At 37.7% G+C, this 20,297-nt stretch overlaps 1 protein-coding gene across 1 annotated transcript in view; it reads right to left on the bottom strand.

Annotated features, from left to right (window-relative positions):
* il1rapl2 (interleukin 1 receptor accessory protein-like 2) overlaps positions 1-13,045 on the bottom strand; it is a 460,778-nt gene extending 447,733 nt beyond the window's left edge. The window contains exon 1 of the mRNA XM_037675424.1: positions 12,958-13,045. Coding sequence (XP_037531352.1) covers positions 12,958-13,045 — 88 coding nt within the window. The remainder of the gene's footprint in view (positions 1-12,957) is intronic.
* Positions 13,046-20,297: the final 7,252 nt, after the last annotated feature.

The following is a 20,297-nucleotide window of genomic DNA, read 5'->3' as shown; positions in this document are numbered from 1 at the left end:
GCTTCCAGGTAGATATGGTATGGTATGGTATAAAGTTTATTCATTTTAAAAAAGTACAAAACAATTCCATAACAATATAAAAAAAGATACAAAAGATTTAAAATGAAAGGCAGCAGAAAGAAGACAAAATATTATTATATCTGCCCCTTTTTTCAAACAATTATTTCAGACATAATAATCTTCAAGTAACAGAACAAAATGAATAACTGTTTCTAATTTTTCTAATTCTAATACAAAACACACACTAAGCTACTTCATATATACTTTTTTAACAATTCAGTTTTGATCTTTTTCTTAAATGTACACATTGATTTGGCATTTTTCACATCACTCTCTAGACCATTCCACAATCCAACTCCTTGGATTGAGGTAGACCTTCCCTTCAGACTAGTTCTGAATTTTGGTTTGACAAATATCTCTATCCCCTTAAGATTATAACAACTTTGTCTTTTAACAAAATTTCTTTGGATATTTAATGGTAATGTGTTATTTTGAGCCCTATACATAACTGATAAAATACTATAATCTACCAAATCATGGAACTTCAATAACTTCAGTTGATAAAATAATGTGCTTGATGGGTGACTGTAATGTTTTCTGGTGATAATTCTTACAGCTCTTTTCTGTAAAATAAAAATAGGTTTTGTAAATGTTTTACACGCTTTCCCCCAAACATCAATGCAATAGATTAAATGTGGAACAATGATTGTGTTATACAACATGTACAGAGCTTTATCATTTAATAATTCCCTGACTTTGTATAGTACTGCAATAGATTTAGATATTTTTGTTCTTACAGAATTGATGTGATTTTTCCATGTTAGCTGTTCATCAATGATTACACCCAAAAATTTCATCTCATTAACTCTACAAATCTCAACACCCTCAATTTTAAATGGATCATCAACAGTTCTCTTTTTGTTACTAAATATCATGTATTTAGTTTTATCTAAATTTAATGATAATTTATTAAGTTTAAACCAAGTTTGTTTTTTATCAAATTCTGTCTTCATCAATTCCAACATCCGTTTTACATCTTTACCCAAAAAAAAAGGGGTGTCATCTGCAAAAAGGACACATTTGAGGAGTCCTGATACATTCACTAAGTCATTCACATATAAAATAAATAACTTTGGTCCAAGTACAGAGCCTTGAGGAACTCCACAAGTGATATTGCACAGGTCAGATCTTACACCATTTATTTGTACAAACTGTTTCCTATCTTTCAAATAGCTAGATACCCAGTGTAATGCTGGTCCTCTTATACCATATTTATTTAATTTTTCAAGGAGAATAGTGTGGTCAATAGTATTGAATGCTTTTTTTAAATCAACAAAAATATTAACACAATACTGTTTTCGATCGACAGCAGTAGTTATTTGTTCTATTAATTCCATGAGAGCCATTGATGTAGAGTTTTTTGCTCTAAACCCATACTGACTGCTACTTAGAATGTTTTGTTTAGTAATAAATTTATCTAATCTGGTCACAAACAGTTTTTCTAGAATTTTTGAAAACTGTGGTAATAAGGATATTGGTCTATAATTATTGAACACACATTTATCACCATTTTTAAAGAGAGCTACTTTCATATTGTCTGGAAATATTCCTTTTGAAAATGATAAATTACAAATATATGTAAACGGCTCGATAACATAACTCATTATGTCCTTTACAAACATCATATCCATGTCCACCCAGTCTTTTGATCTCTTATCTGTCAGATTTTTTACAACATTCATTATTTCTTCTTTGTCAGTTCCATTAAGAAAAATACTGTTGTCACAACTTATAACTGAATGGTTCACATTATTTTCTACTTTTGGTATTTTAGCTGCAAGGCTTGATCCAACGTTCACAAAATGATGATTAAATCCATTTACAATTTCATTTTCATCATGGATTTCATCGTCAACCTTCAAAAAATATTGTGAAATACCTGTTTTTGCTTTATAACTTTTCAGAACACTATTTATTACTCGCCATGTAGCTTTCATATCACCACTACTTTTATTTAATAAATCACTATAATATTCCTTCTTGTGTTTCCTTATAATCGCTACCAATTTATTTTTATACTTCTTATATTTCTCTTCAGCCTCTTGTGTTCTCAATTTCAAGAAACATGTATACAAATAATTCTTTTTTTTTTTTACAAGCATTTCTCAAACCTTTCGTCATCCATGGTTGGTCAACAACATTTCTCTTTGTATAATTATTTTGCACACAATTCTTTTCATACAGAGCTCCTAAAATATTCATAAACTCATCATATGATCTGTTCACATCATCAACATACACGTCTTTCCAGCTTTGTTTATGTAAATCATCTTTTAATTTGTCCATTGCTTTTTTTTGATGTGTTTATTGTTTTTTCCTTAATTGTGATTTCTTTTGTAATGCTTTGATCATTTTTATAAATTGTGAAAACTGGTAAATGATCACTCAAATCACTCATTAAAATACCTCCCATCACATCCCCATTTGTTACATTTGTGAAAATATTATCGATTATTGTAGCACTATGAGCTGTAATTCTTGTTGGTTTTGATATTAACGGATAAAGATTTAAACTATACAATGAATTTGTAAATGTACTGATGTTATTTGAATCTGTTTTATTTCCCAGGTCAATATTAAAGTCTCCACAGAAAAAAATGCTTTTATTAAAACTCTTGTCCAATAGTTGTACGATTTTATCAGTGAATATTTCTATATTTGATCCTGGAGATCGATATACACAACTTATCAATATGTTTTTATCATTCTTGTTTATTATTTCTATTGTTATTATTTCCATGATATTATCAACAATTATTGACATTTCATTAATTAACTTACATTTTATTTCATTTTAACAAATAGAGCCACTCCACCACCTCTTTTGTTGCTTCTGTTCACATGATATAATTCATACCTTCCATGTGAACATTAGTTGTGTTTTCATCATTGAGCCATGTCTCTGACAGTGCTATTATTGTAAAGGTTCTGTTTAGCTGTTTTAAATAATCTGTTATTTTGGATATATTTGCATTTAAACTTCTACTGTTAAAGTGAATAATAGAGAGACCTCCATTTGTTATATTGATGTCATTAAACTGTTCTTCATTGTAATATTCACAGTCTTTTATTGCAGGAAAAAAATCTGTATCAATCGCATCTTCAACATTGTATATTTTAAACTCTAAGTCTTCGTATGTTGCCATGTTATAATGTATTTGTTTGTTTTATATTTTGTTAATTTCTTGTTTGTGAAGTTATGTCAATGATTTATCATCTGTCATTTCCTGAGCTCATTTTAGTCTTTCCAGATCCTTCAGGTCTTTTATTATTTTAACCTGAGATCCTTCCTGTATTTTGATCCAGATGTTTCCATTTCTTGTCCAAGTTGATGCTTTTTTTTCCTGTTTTTTCAACAACCTTGCTTCACGTGCAATATTTCCATTTTTTTTAGTTAGGTGTTTGTTTATGTAAACATTTGTTCCCTTCAGTTTTTTTGCTTGCATTATTACCTTGTTTCTTGATTTCCTGCTAATGAACTTGATGACTATGGATGGTTTGACTTTATCTGATTTGTTGGGCAGGGTGTGACAGATTGAAATGTCCTCATGTTCGATGTCAATGTCTTTGTTTTGTAAAATGACGTAGATAATGTAGAATGTAAAATGATGTAGATGATTTTAAGATCTTCATTCTGCTGAAAGTAATTTTGAGTTTGTTGCTGATTTCTGCTATATTTTGTGGCAAATCCGCTCCTATTCTCATCAGTTCGGTTCGGCTATAGTTCACACGCATAAATCGAGCGGAGTCAGGCACAGAGTCAATATCAAAACTTCTAAAAACTGGGGTGATACCGGGAGCCTGTGAAGCTGCCACTGCTCTGAGCGCGGCCATCTTGGCAACCCAAGTGTTATAGAAAGCGTCTAGGATGAGAAGCGAAATGTCTTCTGTTACAAATATAGTCCAGTTTTTGTCATGAACTTGTTTGAATTTACCATGTCCTGGATGATTGAGAATTTTCACCAGCTTATCTGTTTTTTTTTTTTTTTTATCTCTGAGAAGGCAAATGGTGCTGACCTGTTATCACAATCAATATTTGTTACCATATCACCCACACCTGTTGGTCAGGGACAAGTCCAGTTGTTTTTGTATTGAACGTTGAATCAGGGACAAGTTGCTGGCTGTCTTGACCTATGACTGTTTTCCTAAATAAAATTTAATATTAATTCCATGTTGTCATTTTAAAGTTTATGTTCACACATTTTTGGAAATATGGTAATGTAAAATAATTCTGAACAACATAATACCATGGTCTGCCAACAATATTGTGTGTTTAACACCAGTACTAAATGAAGAAACTTGTATGTTATGATGAAGACCTATCAGTAGAAATGAAAACTAAACTTTTCCAATGGGCTTCACATAGTAAATGCTTTAAAAAAGTTGAATATTTTAATATCAAATGTACAAGAATCAATACTGATTCCTTAACTTTGATTCAATATAAAATCAACACAAATGTAATTGTAGATTACCATTTAGATGATGGTTGAATCAACATTGATATAGTATCAGTTATGGTCGAAAACCTAACGTTGATTCAACGTGTAAGTCACCGACCACTTTCTGTATAATTTAAATGTCAGACTTCAGCATTGATTCAATATTTCTGCCTAACCATATATCAATGTTGATTCAATTGTATTTTGCTGTCTGGGACAGGTCCTGAATGATGATTTTTTTTCCTTCTGTTTCAGAGATGAGAAGATAAGTCCTCCTTCTCTTCCTCTGGCTAAATTTTCTCCAAAGCGCAGTTGCAAACTCCAATTGGCTTTTAAGGAGAACCTCAACATCTTCATTTCTGCCATTTCCAATTATTTCTCCTGTCTTTTTGTCCATGCCACTTTCTTCAGACCATACAATATAGCTGGTCTCACCACTCTCTTGTAAACTTTTCCTTTGACCATCCAGATATACACCGAGCACTACTGTTTGCTAACACTTAACATGATAAAAATGGCTACAAGTTGTGGGATCAGCTTACTTACCACCTTTGTTTGACGTCGGACGACCGTAAACTTCTGTGATAAATCCACAACTGTAATGGTCAGCGGCCCTCGCTGACCCCCCCCCCCCCCCCAACACACACACACACACACACATTGGCCCCTGTCTCACACTCTCTCCCTCCTGCTATTGTTTCAGCCCTCATGCCATAGTTCCTCTTCCCCTGCTTTGTAATGCCCATCGCCTATCTCTAGCTCAAGCCTATGCCTTCCAAGCCATGCTACACCTCCCTTGTTTATCACAGCAATCAGCCCTGATTCCACTCACCTGCTTCAGCTCATCTAGTTCACCTGCTCTGCACCCTTTATAAGATCTATTCTCCCTCTCCACCAGTGCGATATTATTAAACCTCTCATGTTCACCGATTCTCAAGCTATTCATAGTTTCATGCCTGAACCTCAAGCCTTGTGTTTTGGACTACGACCTCACGCCTGCCTCTTGGATTTATCTCTCTGCCTGCCGCTCGCTCTGCCCTTCTGACCCTGGTACAACCACTTTTTTCTGGCCCTTTGACGCTGGTCTGCCTGCTGAGGTCTTTGTTGCTGACTCGCCTACAGAGGTCTTCGCTCCTTGCCGCTGCCCCGCCTGCTGAGCTCCTTGCCGCTGCCCCGCCTGCTGAGCACCTCACTGCTGACCCGCCTGCAGAGTTCCTCGCCCCTGGTCCGTCCGCTGAGGTCCTCGCCCCTGGTCCGTCCACTGAGGTCCTCGCCCCTGGTCTGTCCGCTGAGGTCCTCGCCCCTGGTCCGTCCGCTGAGGTCCTCGCCCCTGGTCCGTCTGCTGAGGTCCTCGCTCCTGCTATGTCTGTCTTGTTCCTGCCCAAAGAAGGGTCAGATGGACAACGTCTCAACCACCTGACCGATCGGCCCCGGCCCGATGAATGGTCTTCCGGCTTCCTGTATGTCCTGCTCCTGCTTGAAGAATGGCCCGATGGACAACCTCTCGACTGCCTGCCTGACTGGCCCTGACCTGATGAATGGTCTCCCGGCCTCCTGTCTGACCTGTTACTGCCTGACCGGCCCCGGCCTGATGAATGGCCTCCCACCTGACCCATTCCAGCCTGATGGACGACCTCCGGGCCGCCCACCTGACCTGTTCTGGCCTGATGATCTGCCTCCTGGCTGCCCGCCTGACCTGTTTTGGCCTGATGGACGGCCTTCCGGACGCCCGCCTGACCTGTTCTGGCTTGATGGATGACCGCCCGTCTGCCCGCCTGATCTGTTATGGCCTGATGGTCAGCCTCCCAGCTGCCCGCCTGACCCATTCAGGCCTGATGGACGACCTCCTGGCTGCTCGTCCGTCCTGTTCTGGCCTGATGATCGGCCTCCTGGCTGCCCGCCCAACGTGTTCTGGCCTGATGGTCAGCCTCCGGCCGCCTGACCGATCTGTTCTAGCTTGATGGTCGGCCTTCCGGCCACCCACCTGACCCATTCCGGCCTGATGGACAGCCTCCCGGCCACCCGTCGGAACAATGACCACCCAAACTTTTTTGTGTTTCCCTGTTTGTGTCTAGTCAGTTCCCTGGTTTTGGTTTTTGTCAGTTTGTTTTTGTCATGTTTTGTCTTGGGCCCTCCATCCTTGCAGTTCCTCCCTCCACTCACCCAAGTCTTTTTGGGGGGGACCTTTTTGGGGATGCCAGGGGGCATCCTTGAGGGTTGATACTGTAAGGATGTCACCATATTGTGGGCCTTCCTTGTCTGTACTCCCTTGTGTGTGTGTGTGTGTCTCCTCATTTATCCAATTAATTTCATCCTTGTCTCGTGCCAGCTGTTTGCATTCACATCCTGTCTTGTCAGTGTATACAAGTCTGTCTGTTAGTCTTGTTCGTTGTCGCGTCGTCGTTGTGTCTATCCTGTCTCGTCCTGAACCTGATGTGCACCAGTACTGACCTGCTCTGTAATCCTAGTTTTGTAAGTGTGCTGCCACATCAGCTGTTTCCCTGCATTTAATTTAGGTGTGCTGGAGCTGGGTAATGCCAACACAGGGTTACTTTACTTTACTGAATTGTATGTGTGTATATAAAAATATTATTATTTTTCAGATTACAACTTCCAGAACAACAGTTTCAAAGCCTTTGAGGAGCTAAAGCGGATGGTTTTGGAAAACCGAAGACTGTTGCAAGCTATCGTCACCCGAATGACTCCCACATCTTCTTCTGAACAGTTGGACACACTGAATGAGCTCGCACTTCCAGCCTCCACGCCAGAGGAGTTGGAAGCCCTGAACCAAAAGTTGGACTCAGGAGCTGTTAGAAAAAATTTGGTATGTATAATACTTAAAAAACTTAATTATAGCCTTTCTCTTCACAATAATCTTCTGTCAGCAGCAGTACTGTGTAAATATTGACTTAAGTTCTTTGTGTTGTTACTTTTTTAGGTAAATGCCTTGGCTGTCATTGGAGGAAAAGACTTGAGAGCTATGATTTACAACATTTTGCCCAAAATCCTCTTGAACCGCCTAGCAGAGCAGTATAGCTACCAGGGGCGGAAGGGGAAAAGAAGTCTGTCTGCTCACAAGCAGTTGCTGAATGTAATATTTAGTAAGTATAAGTCCATGTACTTTTCAACCTAAACATTTTTGCCGGATTGGTTTTCAAGACATTCTGTGTGAAATGTAGTTGATACTTGATGATACTAGTGCTTCCGCTATCTTGTCTCACAAACCACCCTCATTACATGATTATATATTTTTGATTATGCACACTCCCGTGTTTTAAAAAATTATTTTGGTAACACTTTACAATAAGGTACACAAAATTTGCTTAACTACTAGGGAACGCCTAAGGAACAAATCAGGAGTTAATGGGTAGTTAACCAGTACTTACTGGGGAACACACAGCCAAGTCTTATTGGGGGACTACTGGTTAATCACCTTGTAAATAAAGAGGAACTAATGAAGAACTAATGGGTAGTTACCAAGGAAACCAAAGAAGAATGAATCAGAAGCTAATAGGTAGTTAACCAGTGCTTACTAAGGAACACACAGCCAAGCCTAATTAGGGGAGTACTGGTTTGTTACCACAGAAACAGAGGAGAAATTATCCAGGTGGGTTCTGAATAAACCCTGCACCAGTGAGGTCACAGCTCATAATTGTCAAAAACCTGTTTCCTAGTGATTACTGATTTTATTAACCATTAGCTCCTGATTCGTTCCTGTTTAGTTTACTTGATAACTACCCATTAGTTCTTGATTAGTTCCTCTTAATTTACTAGGTAACTAACAAGTAGTCCCTTAATAAGGCTTGGCTGTGTGTTCCCCAGTAAGTACTGGTTATCTACCTATTAGCTCCTGATTTGTTTCTCTTTGGTTTCCATGTTAACTACCCATTAGTTCCTGATTAGTTCCTCTTCATTTCACATGTAACTAACCAGCAGTCCCCTAATAAGGCTGGGCTGTGTGTTTCCCAGTAAGTACTGGTTAACTACATATTAACTCCTGATTTGTTCCCGAGGTGTTCTCTAGTAGTTAATCAAATTTTGTGTACCTTATTGTAAAGTGTTATCATTATTTTGTATCTATTTTTCAGGGGCTGTACAAAAGAACCAGGGATCAGAAACGCTGATGGATACAGAAATCCAGACGGTGGTGGGAGACTGGTTAAAACATTCAAAGGGTCGCAAAGACAATTCTGCTACCAAAGCTGCAGCTGTGGGAAATGACGGTGCCAATGAGGATGAAGCTATGTAAAATGGAATATTTTTTAGAAGATCTTGCAACATTTTTTATTCTTGCAATTTTTTTTTTCTTAAGAGGGGACAAGGGGTGTCTTATTTTTTACCTCAGACTTGGTGACTGTTGACCCTTACCCAGCATAGGAAAACACAAAGAGAGAGGGAAAGACACAGAGATATAGGGACCATCATCATGGAACCGAGTCCCACTTGCATACACAACACGTCTCAACAGAAATAGGGAAAGATGCCTTGATTAATTTTTTTTTATTTGCTATTGTGAGATGTGTGTTATTATGCAATAAGTGGGAAGCTAGAACAATAAAAGTGTTTTCTGAAAACCCACTATTAAAATTGGTACCATTCTACTTTAGTCTAAGGAACACTTTTTTAATGTCTTTTTATACGTATAGTAGAATAAATGTGATTCTTTATCATATTTTGTCTTGGTCTTTAATGTTAATACTGTAAGATTAATCAATTCCTTGCCAAGTGTTTTAAGTGGTTGTAATCAATTTTCCATTTTGTTACAAGATTGGATTAATCTCCCTAGGAAATGGAAGACAACTGTTTCACAAGAAAACCTTGCATTCCAATGAAAATTGCTGCCATTAGTATTTCCACAGACCTAGCAGAACTGTATAGCATTTTATTTTGACATACTGTGAATGTTAGCTGAAAGTCCGCCGAACATTTAATGATGTTTGGTGAACATTGTCAACGAACGTCTGCTGGACGTTTAATGGTGTTTCATTTTGACGTTCGGCAAACGTCACTTCAGACGTTCAATGAACGTTCATGACAACGTTCGGTGAACGTTCATGACAACGTTCAGAGGACATTCAAGACAACGTTCAGTGGACGTTCATGACAACCTTCAGAGGATGTTCATGACAACGTTCAGTGGACGTTCATGACAACGTTCAGAGGACATTCAAGACAACGTTCAGTGGACGTTCAAGACAACGTTCAGTGGACGTTCATGACAACGTTCAGTGGACGTTCATGACAACGTTCAGAGGACGTTCAAGACAACGTTCAGAGGACGTTCAAAACAACGTTCAGTGAACATTCAAGACAACGTTCAGAGGACATTCAAGACAACGTTCAGTGGACGTTCATGACAACGTTCAGAGGACGTTCAAGACAACGTTCAGTGGACGTTCATGACAATGTTCAGTGGACGTTCATGACAACGTTCAGAGGACGTTCATGACAATGTTCAGAGGACATTCATGACAACGTTCAGAGTACACTCATGACAATGTTCAGAGGACGTTCATGACAATGTTCAGTGGACGTTCATGACAACGTTCAGAGGACGTTCATGACAATGTTCAGTGGACGTTCATGACAACATTCAGAGGACGTTCAAGACAATGTTCAGAGGACGTTCAAGACAACGTTCAGTGAACATTCAAGACAACGTTCAGAGGACGTTCAAACGTTGTCACGAATGTGCACTGAACATTGTCTTGAACGTTCACTGAACGTAGTCTTGAACGTGAACTGAACATTGTCTTGAACGTCTGCTGGATGTTTAATGTTGTTTCATTTTGATGTTCGGCAGACGTCGTTGCAGACGTTCAGTGAACGTTCATGACAACGTTCAGAGGATGTTGTCACGAACGTTCACTGAACGTTGTCATGAACGTCTGCTGGATGTTGGCTAGAAAGTCTGCTGGACGTTTAATGGCGTTTCATTTTGACGTTCGGCAGACGTCGTTGCAGACATTCAGTGAACGTTCATGACAACATTCAGAGGACGTTGTCTGAACGTTCAATGCTAGCTGGGTTCGCATGGCCCTCTCTGCTAAAATCCTCAGACGAGCCTGGGTCTTCGGGGTTTCCTCTTTGCTGAGTTACTGCTGCTGAGAAAGATGGGCACAAGAAGAAAGTAAAAAGAGAAAGTATTAATCATCGGAACATGGAAATGGTTTGACATATAGCTTTTAATTCAATATTTAAAATGCTATTCTAAACAACAGTGTTGGAAGATGTCAGAGATTTTACATTAATAGATAAAGTAAACATTTTAATGTTACAGCACTGACAGGCAGCAGCAGTGTAGAGTTTAGCTACCTGTTGTTGCTAGCTAGCTTATGTTACAATTGGAGGCTGTTTCCTTACACAGTTACAGAATGGTAAATTGATTATGATGGATAATGTTACCACAGTTAACTAACACATAAATACTGTTTTTATTAACGTTAATATAGCTAGTAAACCTTTAAACGTTAGAGCACTTACAGCCCGTGTTGTATATTTTAGCTACTGTGGCAAAAGTTGCTGCAATGATGGATAACGTTACCACAGCTAACAAACACATAAATATAATTTTTATTAACCTTACCTTGCGCTATATCTTGTAATATAACCTCTGTAAATAAAGGTTGAAGGAATGAAATTCCATTGTTTCAGACAGGTCTCTTCAGGGAGAATAGACCCGGAAGTAATGATCCACAGCATCGAGTCAAAAAGGAAGTTGTCTGACGTCATTGTGAAAAGGGCCTATTGTAGAAAATGTCAGGAACCCCCACATCACAGCAGAAGGAAGTCACACTTGGCCTAAATGCTTTTATTTATTTTTTTACAAAAAAAAATTACATGTAATTTATAGTTTTTATTATTTCTAGGAATGCAAGACAACTAAAGGCCTTTTCTTGATAATAGCACCCTGATCTTAAAAAACATAATTTTCTATTTTCTGTGCAAAAACAAAAGCAACATAAAACAGAATCCCACTGTTGAGCAGTGTTACAATATTTCTTATTTAGACTGGTCCTATGGATTTGATCTGCTCAGAGATGGGATTATAATGAAATTATGACCTGGTTCTGACTGGGTTAAACTGGGCCAGCAGCTCTCAAGAGAGTCTCCCTGATAATTCAATATCAGTCAAATAGTTTTAATTTGCTTGCCATATCACGTAGAAAGGCTTTGAAGCACCGTCTCATGTTTTTCCTAACACGTCAGTCCACATAAGACCACACTTAGTCACGCCCCCTCATACACTGATAGGCTGAGCTCCCCTTCTGCAAAAGGAGGAGTCATAGGACCCCATCAGTTAGTGATGACACAGGACTTCGAGGCTCTTCTGGGTCTGTGTACGCGTGACAGTCCGGAGAGTCCAGCGTAGTAAAACTGTAATTTTCTCCTGCCTTTTTAATATAATTGATAAAACTTAATTGACGTCTCATTGATTTATTTGTTAGCATGAGTTGTGTTGTGGATAGAATTAAATCCAACAGTTGCCACTTCTGAGAGAGATAGAACCAGGGGAAGCGGTGGGGGCTGGCTGAGGGTCCAGGGTCAAAGAGGAAGCCTGAGGCCCACAGCTAGCCGTAGCTAGCTGCAGTGACTGACGACCCGCAGTCAGCTCTCATAACGCAACAGCAGTGAATGCATGCTTCATGTTCCACATTCTTAATTCCCCATTGAGTATAACAAAATGCCCTGACACTGCATGCCATACGTCAGTATCCCACTGACACTCTTCACATCAAACTAAACAGAGAGACACAATAAATTGAATGTAAATAAAAAAACATCAGCAGTTCTGTCATCAACTACCCTGCAGTATACACAAACAATCATGGTGGCAGTAACAGCAGCATTCAGGCGGATCGTTGCACACCTTCAGCAGAAAATGACAGGCATGTACACCGAGCCCAGAGTTAAGAGTTTGGAGAGAAGTGTTGGCTGAGAACAGAAGAGCGGTGTTTGCTGAGAAAACAGAGCTGGATAGAGCAAAGAAGCAGTACAAACCATTGTGTTAAATCATGCGATTTCAAAAAGTCAGAAAGCGCAGGAGCAGAGAAAATTTACTAAGGAAAAAAAAACTGATGAACGACAGATTTGACAGATTTTTTTTTAACAAAAGAGCAAGGCTGCATAACATGAGAAAGACATAAATAATACTGAAAAAAAACAAAAATAACATATGAGGGAGTTTCCACCATACCCACCCCCTCCCCAAAAAAGAATAGACAGTTACAAAAAGAGTATGAGTGATGAAAACAGCAGGCTTCCCTTGTAAAAGAGATCTGTGATCTCAATGAGATTTGCCTGGTTAAATAAAGGTTAATAAAATAAATAAACAATAATAAAAACAATTCTAAAACAAACAAAGAGACAGAGAATTTTCAATTTAAGTAAAATTTGAATTTTGAAAATAAAAAATACAAAGAAGGTCTAGACACACAAATATTTTTTATCCTACCTGAATTTCTCTTGGAGATATATTTGACATCATCACATGCTCCTTTGGCAACAAGTAGAAGAAGAATAAGGAGAGATAACGTCTTCATTTCTCCTTTCTCCACTGGCTCCTTGAGTAAACAAGACAGAGAAAATGATGTCAGAGTTCCTCTTAATTTACAAATGAAATGTTCTCACATGTGCATACTATATGTAAAAGCTTAAAATCAGCATTTTCCTAAATAAAATATAAGCTTAGACATAATGAACAAGGCCAATTCTCATTGAAAAAAAAATTGAAAAAATATTTAGTGAAATTCTACCAGTACATTGTACTGTTTGCAAAAGTATGTTTAATTGACTGTTTTAGGCTTTGGCTATTTTTAAGTTGTGGAAACATAAATGTGTGGATCTTTATGTGGAGATTACATAATTCTACAAATAACATCATCCTGATACTAATGAATATTGCACAACGCTCAGTCAGGTTTAAGTCCAGAACAAGAGGATGACATTTTTCTGGGAGTACCGTGGGTCGGCAGGATTCATTATAACTCACGTGACCGGGACGTGACCGGACTGAAAGGTAACGGGAAGAGACAGGAGCGAGAACCGGCCAAAAATATAAAATAAACCAAAAACAACAAACATGCTAATAAAGGGCACAACTATTTTGTAGTTTTCTTTCAGTAAGCCTTCACTTTAACACAAGTCAAAAGAACTACATTTCCCAGAAGTCAACTGTTCCAGCCGAAGCTTTTCACCGAGAGGGTGGAAGGAGCAGCGAAGTCTCCAACCAAAAAACCGAGTAACTGAAAATAGTTTGCAACGCAAGGTAAGAAATAAGTAACTATTAAACTCACAGAACGGGCAGGAAAGTGTCAAATAACCCTGAACTTAACGAGAGTTGTGTTAATGCCGTGCTGCTTTAAACGTTTAGTCTCAGCTGCAGGAGCTGTGGGGAGTCGGACTTTGTTTATCGTCAGTAAATAAACTCAAACAGCACATTTTTCTCCACCTTGTCCCTTTTAATTTAAAAATTATCCTATGCTTTGTTATGTGAGGTTTTAGGTTAAAATATTCATTATCTATCATTGTTTGAAATGTAAAAAAAAAAGCTGAACTCTTCCTGGTTAAAGTGCACGCATTCTCCGGTAAAAATATCCCTATTTTTATATTGTGACATCCTGCTGGATACTGAAATCGAGTAAAACGTGAACATCACTTTATTGTGTAAATAGTTACTGTCGACCGCAAGCCATGCCAGTACAACAACAAACTTGTTAGTGAAAGCATTCTCCAGTAAAAATATTCCAGTTTTTATATGGAAGACTGGTTGCATGTGGTGAGAACCCAAACAGCAGTGGTCCTTCAGAGCCAGAACACTGGTAATCTTCCACAGGGACAACGGTTGTAACCTCAGTGGAGACAAAACCGTGATCTTCTGTAGAGACAAAGCAGCAGTGGTCCCAACCTCAGCAAAGGACCTGCTGACACACACATGCACAGACACAGGAGGAGGAGGAGGAAAGCAGCAAGCTTGGCCTTCATCCCACAAAAGCCAGAACAGCACGCATGACACGATCTGCTGCTCAGCCACAACCAAACCCCACACGGTTTAAGAGCCATGTAGTGGGAGCAGGAAGAGGAAACCAAGTCCCAGAAGAGGCATTGCTGCCTCCTTTTGTACTTCGCCCACTTACCTAACAGGAAGTGACATTTCCCTAGCCAGGTACATTTCTGTACTGCTACACATATATATTATAATAATTGTTTTAGTTTTAGATTTAAGATATGATGTGTACAATTATGTTGTTGTGTTACATTTTAGGCCAAGAGTTGATTTTTCTCAGTTCATTTCTTCACACCAGGGGCGATTCTAGAAGCACTTTTTAGGGGCCTTAGCCCCCCAGTGTTGATAACGGCTCTTGGCTTGAACCACACAGTGTGTATTAGCATTAGAATTATTGTAGGGGGGACATATTGGTGTGAGGTCTGTGGGTCCTCCCCCATAACTTTTTGAATAAAGTAGCTGCTATTTCCTGCATTCTGGTGTATTTTAACAGGTTTTAAAACATTTATGTTTACCTACATAAGTAAATCCTTTATTCATTAACTGTTTTAGAAAGCATGGCACAAGAAGTAGCTCTAAGCTTTTTGTTTGTCTTTAATTTTATTTTATTTTTCTACCTGGCACAAGAAGCTGTTAGTTCTGGAAGCAATCTGTTAAACAGCTTTGGACACAAAGACCCTTGTCACACACTTCAAAAAAGCAGGTAAGATACATACAATCTTGTAGTCTCTGCCTGGTGAGGCTGATTAAATAATTATAAAATATGATAAGTGAAATAAGTAAAGAAAAAATGAGCTACTGTAATTTATGTTTGCAAAGGTCACATTTTCTTGACTTAGTTTCAATTGTAAATCTTGTTTTTGATTTAAAAAAAATTCCAAAAGGCCAACAAATTTCAATTTGTAGTCACTGTAACCCTATTTTGACTTGTGCACTGTCTTTGTTCAATTTTAGGTTACAAAAGGCTCTGGACCAGTCACTGAAGCTGTAGAGAGATGAGGTGGAACACCAGACCTGCAATGATCCAGTCTGTTTTTTCATTCATTCATTCAACCTTTATTTAGACAGGTAGATCCCATTGAGCCTCGAGGACTCATTTACAAGAGAGACCTGATTTCAACAAAGAAAGATGACAACAATGGACAACAGCGACAACAATAAACTGTTATAAAAAGTCATACAGATTTTTTTCTTTTTTTTGTTAAACAAATAGGATGGCTACAAAAAGAAAAGTAACAAAAACAGCTAGATTGTAAGGTGAATGTATGAAACTAAAAACAGTAACACGTCTGCATTGGACCCTGCCAGGAGTCCAACAGATTCTTAAAGCCACTTAGAGAGGTCAAGGTCGAGAGCTTCAAATCTTTTTGTAAGATATTCCAGGAAACAGGAGCAGAGTAGAAGAAGGCCCTGTTGCCTAGTTCAGTCCGCACTGAGGGAACACTGCAGGTAATAATGTCCTGAGAGCGCATGCTGTAGCTGCACTCACGCAGAGACATGTAGGAGGAGATGTATGAAGGCAGCAGACCAAGAAGTGATTTAAAAATGAAAATGTACCAGTGGGAGAGTCTGCGTGAAGTTAATGATGTCCAGTTAACCAGTGAATACAGGGTGCAGTGGTGGGTACGATAATCACAGCCAGTTATGAATCTTAGTGCACCATGATAGACAGCATCTAACATCTGCAGGGTTCTTGTAGGAGCGTTCATGTAAATAATGTCACCATAATCAATGGAGGGAAGGAAAGTCACAGATACAAGGCGTTTTCTAGCATTCAGAGTTAGACAGGATCTGTTTCTGAAAAAGAAACCCAGTTTAACTTTCAGTTTCTTTACCAAGTTTTCCACATGAAGTTTAAAAGAGAGATGTGAGTCGACCAAGATACCCAAATATTTATAGGAATCAACAAACTCAATCGGGACACCATTTGAGGATAAAATCTGAGGAAGAACTGCTGGGACCAACTTCCTATTTGAAAAAAGCATACCTTTGGTTTTTTCGGCATTTAGGACAAGTTTGAGGTGGAACAAATCTGTCTGGATGATGTTGAATGCAGATTTCAAAAGCTGGAAAGCCTTAGCAACTGTTTTAGCTCGACAATAAACAACTGTGTCATCAGCATAGAAATGTATGGATGCATTAGGGATGTTTTTACCTACATTACGTATGTAGATTGTAAAGAGGGTGGGTCCTAAGACTGAGCCTTGAGGTACACCATTGTTGACTGTGAAATAACTGGAGGAAGTACCATTATGTTGAACACATTGCCTCCGGTCTGAGAGATAGTTAGAGAACCAACCAATGGTGTGTTCTGAGAAACCAATTTCTGAGAGTTTATGACACAAGATGTTATGATCCACAGTGTCAAAAGCTTTAGACAGGTCTAAGAAAAGTGCAGCACAATAATCCTTAGCATCCAGTGCTTCAACAACATCATTAAGAACCTTCAGTGAAGCAGTGGTTGTGCTGTGTTGTTTCCTGAAACCAGATTGATGTGGAGGTAGGATGTTAAATGAGTCCAGGTAATTTTTGATTTGAGAGTTTATCAGTTTTTCTAGAACCTTGGCTAAAATGCAGAGTTTAGAGATTGGTCGATAGTTGTTCAGTGAGGTGGGGTCACCTCCCTTCAGCAAAGGAAGAACAAAGGCTGTTTTCCAAGTGTCTGGGATGGAGTTTTGTCTTATGGAGAGATTGAAGATGTGGGTCACAGGGACTGTGATGATATGAGCAGCCAGCCTTAAGAAATAAGGTGGAAGTTCATCTGGACCTGCAGATTTTTTAGGATCAAGATCTTTTAACAGTTTATTGACCTCACTGACTGAGAATGGAGAAAAAGAGAAGCTGTGATTAACTGCAGGTTGACTTGTAGGAGGGATGTGGTTTGTAGAAGTTTGGTTATTAAGTGAAGTGGCTGATTTTCCATTAGTAACTGTGTCAAATAAAGAACTAGAAGCAACAGAATGTTTGTTGAAACAGTTCAGGATCTCGTGCTTATTTGACACAGGAACAGAGTTAATGAGAAGTTGTGATGGGAGGTCAGATGATTGGGGGGTGCCTGAGAGAGATTTGATGGTTTTCCAGAATCTGTTAGGGTCATTTAGATTTTTGGAGGTCTGAGATAAGAAATAGTTGCGTTTTGCTGCTTTGACAGCAGTTGTACATTTATTCCTGATCTGTCGAAAACTCAACCAATCAGTGTCTGAGTCAGATTTTCTCGCTGCGGCCCAAAGATGATCTCTCCTGTGCAGGAGGTCAGCTAGCTCTGGAGTAAACCAGGGCTGTCTCGTCCCTTTATTTTGAACTGACGAAAAGGAGCATGTTTGTTCAGGAAATAAATGAAATTATTATGGAAATAGTTCCAAGCGGAGTTCACGTCATAAATTAATAGAATATGATGCCAGTCAATGTGGGATAGATCCCAGAGGAATGACTGTTCACAAAAACGTTTCAGATCCCTTTTTTGATTAATCTGGGCTTAGAAGGTGGAAGTTTAATATCTCTCAGAGTCGCTGTCACACAGTGATCACTCAAAATGTCAGCGAATACACCTGAACCAGAGAATTTGTGAGGCATATTAGTTAGAAACAGGTCTAAGATGGAGGACTTAAAAAAAATTTTTTTTAAATTAAATTTATTCATTTTAAAATCTAACACAAAAAAACAATAATGCAAACTAAGTTTATATAATATATAAATAAAATGAAGGGTAGCAGAAGGAAGAAAAAAATCTTATTTTATCTGCCCCCTCTTACAATAATTCAAATCAAACAACAATCATCTGTAAGTACCTAAACAAACAAAAAAGAAAAAAAGAACAATTCACTATAATTTTCGAACTATAATGCAACATACATAACAGTATTTCATATATATTTTTGCAGAAGTCCATTTTTAATTATTTTCTTAAAAGTAATCGTTGTTTTTGCATTTTTCACTTCAGTTTTCAAACCATTCCACAATCTAATTCCCTGGATTGAGGTTGACTGACCCTTCAAACTGGTTTTATATCTTGGTTTAACAAATATTTCCTTTCCCTTGAGATTATAACAGCTTTGTCGTTTAATGAAATATGTTTGGATATTCACAGGTAGTTCATTTATATGAGCTCTATACATAACTAGTAAAATATTATAATCCACCAAGTCATGGAACTTCAATATTTTCAGTTGATGAAATAATGTGCTGGATGTGTGACAGTAATGTTTTCTAGTGATTATTCTTACTGCTCTTTTCTGCAGCAAGAAAACAGGTTCCGTAAATGTTTTACATGCTTTTCCCCAAACATCAATACAATAAATTATATGTGGGACAATAATTGTGTTATATAACAAATACAGGGCTTTATCATTTAACAAGTTCCTGACTTTGTATAATACTGCAATAGATTTGGCTATCTTTATCCTTACAGAGTTTATGTGATGTTTCCACGTCAATTTGTCATCAATGACAACACCCAAAAACTTCATTTCACTTACACGACATATCTCAACACCATCAATCGTAAATGGAACATCAATAATTTCCTTCTTTTTTTTTTTACTGATTATCATGTACTTAGTTTTACTTATATTTAATGATAATTTATTTAGTTTAAACCAATCTTGTATTTTAACAAACTCTGCTGTCATCAACTCAAACATCTGTTCCATATCTTTACCAAAATAAAAAAAAGTGGTATCATCAGCAAATAGGATACATTTAAGGAGATCTGACACTTTTACCAATTCATTAACATACAGAATAAATAGTTTTGTTCCAAGTACAGAACCCTGAGGGACTCCACATGTAATATTACAGAGGTTGGATCTTACATCATTTATTTGCACAAATTGTTTTCTATTTCTTAAATAACTAGATACCCACTGTAATGCTGGTCCTCTAACAGCGTATTTACTTAATTTGTCAATGAGAATAGTATGATCAATCGTATCAAAAGCCTTTTTTAAATCAACAAAAATACTTAAACAATTTTGTTTTTGATCCATAGCAGTAGTTTTTTGTTTCATAAATTCCATGATAGCCATTGATGTAGAGTTTTTTGCTCTGAAACCATACTGACTATTACTCAGAATATTTTGTTTATCAATAAATTGGTCTAATCTAATCACAAACAGTTTTTCTAAAAAATTTTGAAAACTGTGGTAAAAGGGATATTGGTGTATAATTGCTAAATGTACTTTTATCACCTTCCTTAAAAAGAGGTATTACTTGGGCTATTTTCATATTATCTGGAAATGTTCCTGTTGTAAATGATAAATTACATATATATGTAAAAGGCTCAATAATATGACTCATTATATCCTTCACCAGCTTCATGTCCATATCAACCCAGTCTTTTGATCTTTTATCAGTAAATTTTTTAACTACATTCATTATTTCTTCTTTGTCGATTTCCTTAAGATAAATACTGTTTGCACAACTAATAATTGGATGGTTCACTATATTATTTACTTGAGGTATTTTGTCTGTAAGATTTGATCCAACATTCACAAAATATTGATTAAATCCATTAACAATTTCATTATCATCATAAATTTCACCATTATCTTTTACAAAATGTTGTGAGATACCAATCTTTGATTTATGATTCTTCAAAACTTTATTCATTACGCGCCATGTTGCTTTAATATCACCATTACTTTTATTTAATAAGCCACTATAATATTCCTTTTTGTGTTTTCTTATAATTCCTACTAATTTGTTTTTATACCGCTTATATTTTTCTTCAGATTCTTGTGTTCTTGATTTTAGAAAGCATGAGTACAAATAGTTCTTTTTTTTACAAGCAT

Source organism: Nematolebias whitei, chromosome 4 (assembly GCF_014905685.2).
Source record: "Nematolebias whitei isolate Nwh7 chromosome 4, NemWhi1, whole genome shotgun sequence".
NCBI lineage: Eukaryota > Metazoa > Chordata > Actinopteri > Cyprinodontiformes > Rivulidae > Nematolebias > Nematolebias whitei.
This window is presented reverse-complemented; position numbering and strand designations above follow the sequence as displayed.